The 4384-nt window shown below is 43.8% G+C and overlaps 1 protein-coding gene across 1 annotated transcript; it reads left to right on the forward strand.

The window, feature by feature from the left end:
* The first annotated feature begins 1229 nt into the window (after positions 1-1229).
* LOC109793663 (uncharacterized) lies at positions 1230-3268 on the forward strand. The gene is made up of 2 exons (XM_020353122.2): positions 1230-2304; positions 2445-3268. The coding sequence occupies exons 1-2, from the start codon at positions 1230-1232 to the stop codon at positions 3266-3268; spliced, it is 1899 nt and encodes a 632-aa protein (XP_020208711.2).
* Positions 3269-4384: the final 1116 nt, after the last annotated feature.

Consider the following 4384-nt stretch of genomic DNA (forward strand, 5'->3'; position numbering starts at 1 on the left):
TACCTTTCATTCTTGGCTGATAATTTATGAAAACCGCAAGACTTCTGATTGATGTGGATGATGGGAAGCTTAAGGTGAGAGTGAATGATGAAGAAGTCAACTTTGATGTTTTTGATGCCATGCACTATCCCAAGGACAAGAGCAGTTGTTTCCGGGTCGATGTAATTGATGGCCTTGTTGAAGATACCAGGAAGCATGTCTCTTTTTCTACTCCTTTGGAGAAAGTCTTAATCAATGTGGTAGAGTACCTCCATGAAGAAGAAGATAGAGAGATTGAGGCATGTTTGAAAAGCCTTGACTCATATAAGGAGGTGACACCTAATTATGTGCGTATAGAAGATTTGAAGGAGGAATGGGAGGTGAATACCCCTAAGCTTGAATTAAAAATACTTCCTTCTCATCTCAAATATGTATTTCTAGAAGAAGGTGGAAGCAAACCGGTCATCATAAGTAGTTCCTTATCCACATTGGAGGAGGAAAGTCTTGTGAAAGTATTGAAGTTCTATCAAGGGGAAATTGGTTGGTCTATTTCTGATCTCAAGGGAATTAGCCCAGCTTATTGCATGCATAAGATATTTATGGAGGATGAGTACAAACTGGTTGCTCAACCACAGAGGCGACTCAATCCTGTAATGAAAGAGGTAGTGAAGAAGGAAGTGATGAAGCTGTTGGATGCTTATATGATCTACCCTATTTCTGATAGTGCATGGGTGAGCCCTATGCAAGTGGTTCCAAAGAAGGGTGGCATGAAGGTGATTCAAAATGAGAAGAACGAGTTGATTCCTTCTAGGACGGTCACGGGGTGGAGAATGTGTATTGACTACCGGAAGCTCAACAAGGCTACAAGGAAGGATCATTTTCCACTCCCATTCATGGATCAGATGCTTGAGAGATTAGATGGCCAAGCTTATTATTGCTTTCTTGATGGGTATTCAGGCTACAACCAAATTGTAGTAGATCTGGAAGATCAAGATAAGACCGCTTTCACATGTCCCTTTGGTGTCTTCACTTATCGAAAGATTCCATTTAGACTGTGCAATGCTCCTGCAACATTTCAGAGATGTATGCTTGCTATATTCTCTGACCTAGTGGAGAAGAGCATTGAGGTTTTCATGGATGACTTCTCTGTGTTCGGGTATTCGTTTGATGAGTGCCAAGCCAATTTTGAAGTGGTGCTTAGAAGATGATTGGAGACCAACCTTATCCTCAACTGGGAGAAATGGCATTTCATGGTGACCGATGGGATAGTCTTGGGGCACAAGATCTCTCACAAGGGCATTGAAGTTGACCCAGCCAAAGTGGAGGTAATAGAAAAACTCCCTCCACCCATCAATGTCAAAGGTATTAGGAGTTTCTTGGGGCATGCTGGCTTTTACAGAAGATTTATTAAAGATTTTTCAATGATAGCCAGACCCCTAAGTAATCTTCTAAACAAAGACACTCCCTTTTGCTTTAACGATTCTTGTTTGAAAGCTATTGAAGCTTTGAAGGCTAGACTCACCTCTGCACCCATAATCACTGCACCGGATTGGAAACTTGATTTTGAACTCATGTGTGATGCTAGTGATTATGCAGTTGGGGAAGTCTTAGGCCAAAGGAGGGCTAAAAATTTTCATGCTATTCACTATGCTAGTAAGGTTTTAAATGAGGCACAAATTAATTATGCCACTACTGAAAAAGAGTTGCTAGCCACAGCGTTTGCATTGGAAAAGTTTCGGTCCTATCTGATTGGTTCCAAAGTGGTTGGGTTCACAAATCATGCAGTAATTAAGTATTTACTCACCAAGCTGGATTCCAAGCCAAGACTCATTAGGTGGATTCTTCTCCTTCAAGAAATTTATTTGGAGATCAAAGACAAGAGTGGCAAGGAAAATCTGGTTGCTGACCACCTCTCAAGGCTTGTGAATGATGAGTTGACCATGAAGGAGAGGGAGTTCTTGGAGGAATTCCCTGATGAAAAATTGCTCATGGTGCAGGAACGACCTTGGTTTGCTGACTTAGAAAACTTCAAGGCAGTTGGAGTCCTACCTGAAGATTTCACATGGCACCAGAAAAAGAAATTCCTCCGTGACGCTACCTATTATGTATGGGATGATCCTCACTTGTTCAATATTGGCTCAGACGGCCTACTAAGGAGGTGTGTTTCTAGAGAGGAGGCCAAGAGTATTTTGTGGCACTGTCATAACTCCCCTTATGGAGGACACTTCAACGGAGTGAGGACAGCTGCCAAGGTGCTTCAATATGGTTTTTACTGCCCGACACTCTTCAAAGATGCCCACAGTCATGCCAAGCAGTGTGACAGTTGTTAGAGGGCCGGAGGGATCACTAGGAAGCATGAGATGCCCTTACAGAATATGCAAGAAGTTGAGGTGTTCGATTGTTGGGGCTAAATTTTGTTGGACCACTACCTTCTTCTTTCACAAATGAATACATCCTTGTGGCAGTGGACTATGTCTCAAGATGGGTTGAAGCTATTGCTTCACCCAAGGTGGATGGCAAAACAATGGTGAAGTTCCTCAAGAAGCACATTTTTAGCAGATTTGGCACCCCTAGGGTACTTATCAGTGATGGAGGTTCTCACTTCTGTAATTCTCAGTTGGAGAGGGCTCTAGAACATTATGGAGTCCATCATAAGGTTGCCACCGCCTATCACCCGCAAACCAATGGTCAAGCTGAGGTTTCTAATAGAGAGATTAAGAGGATTTTGGAGAAAACTGTGTCATCTTCAAGGAAGGATTGGTCTACAAAGCTTGATGAAGCTCTATGGGCTTATAGGATTACCTTCAAGTCTCCAATTGGTCTCACTCCATTTCAATTGGTGTATGGGAAAGCTTGCCACCTTCCTGTAGAATTGGAGCACAAAGCTTATTGGGCTTTGAAGATGTTGAACTTTGATTCTCTTAGTACTGGTGAGAAGAGGAAGTTGGAGCTGCATGCTCTTGATGAATTGAGGCTACAAGCCTATGAATCATCCAAGCTATACAAGGAGAAAGTCAAGAGTTATCATGATAAGAAGATTCTCAAGAGGGAGTTCAGGGCAGGCCAGTCGGTGCTACTGTTCAATTCTAGGCTCAAACTATTTCCTGGAAAATTAAGATCTAAGTGGTCTGGCCCTTTCAGAGTCAAGGAGGTGAAACCCTATGGTGCCATAGAAATTGATGATCCTAAGGCACAGAGACAATGGGTTGTGAATGGACAATGGTTGAAACCCTACTTGGGTGGAGAAGTTGAAAGACTCTGTTGTAACCTTTCTTTTAGAGATCCTTGAGGTCTCTATTAGTTAGGCTCGGGATAGTAAAAAAGCACTGCCTGGGAGGCAACCCAGAGATCTGAACTCTACTTTATATGTTTTCGGTTGCTTTGTGTTTTTAGATTTTAATGCTAATGTGTGTTATAATTGTCTATGTGACTTGAATTGTGACTGTATGTGTTGTGTATAATTGTGTGAATCATGCTTGCGTGGGTAGATATAGGTTAAATCTGGTTTCGGAGTGTGAGGAAAAGAAAATTCATATGAATCCTTCATAGCCTTGATCACGCCGGGCGTATCTATCATACGCCCAATGTAATAGGTGGTGGATACTCTCTGCCAAGACCATGTCGGGTGCACCCTGACCAAGCCCGACGCAATTAGAGACATTTGCCCTCTGCCAAGCTTCACGTCGGGCGTCACTCTATTGTGCCCGGCCAAGCATGAAATTGAAACCCCCTAAAATGACCACGCTCGGCACATTTATGGGCACGCCGGGCGCATTAAAAATGACATTCCAAAGGTTCAAGCACACCTGGCATGGATACCCTGCGCCTGGCGCATTAAACTCTGGAGGGCCTCTGCCCTAAACACGCCAGGCGTGCCACGACTACACCCGGTGCCATATCAGATAGGGTTAAACCCTTGGGCTTCTTCTGATATTAAGCCCGACGCATGTATTTTGCGCCTGGCGCGATGCTTCAGGTGCCCTTAACCACTCTCCCACTTCTCTCACTTTGTTTTCTCCCTCCTCTCTACAACTCCCTCCTCACTGCAACTCTCTCCTACTCACTCAGTCTCCCTCAATCCCTCATCCCTCACTATCAGTCAACGTCTCTCTCTCAAGGCCACGCATTCGCGTTTCTTTCTTCCTCCCCGCATTCCACACTTAAGTAGGTTTCTCTTTTTATAGTTATTTACATTTCAATGCATCTTGTCTCATCCTTTGTTGCTTTTTGGGTGTTAATCTGTTACTTAGCCCTACATTGGGGGCTTTGGAGACGAAAAAGAGGGAATTTTTATGCCCTGTATGCGCATACGCCGGGCGCGAAGAACTGTGCCCGGTGTGAATTTGTTTTACACTTTTGAGAGTATGAATTTGTACCAGGCGGGGAAGAACTACGCTCGGCGCTA

This window comes from Cajanus cajan, chromosome 3 (genome assembly GCF_000230855.2).
Source record: "Cajanus cajan strain Asha chromosome 3, NIPB_CcT2T_4, whole genome shotgun sequence".
Classification (NCBI taxonomy): domain Eukaryota; kingdom Viridiplantae; phylum Streptophyta; class Magnoliopsida; order Fabales; family Fabaceae; genus Cajanus; species Cajanus cajan.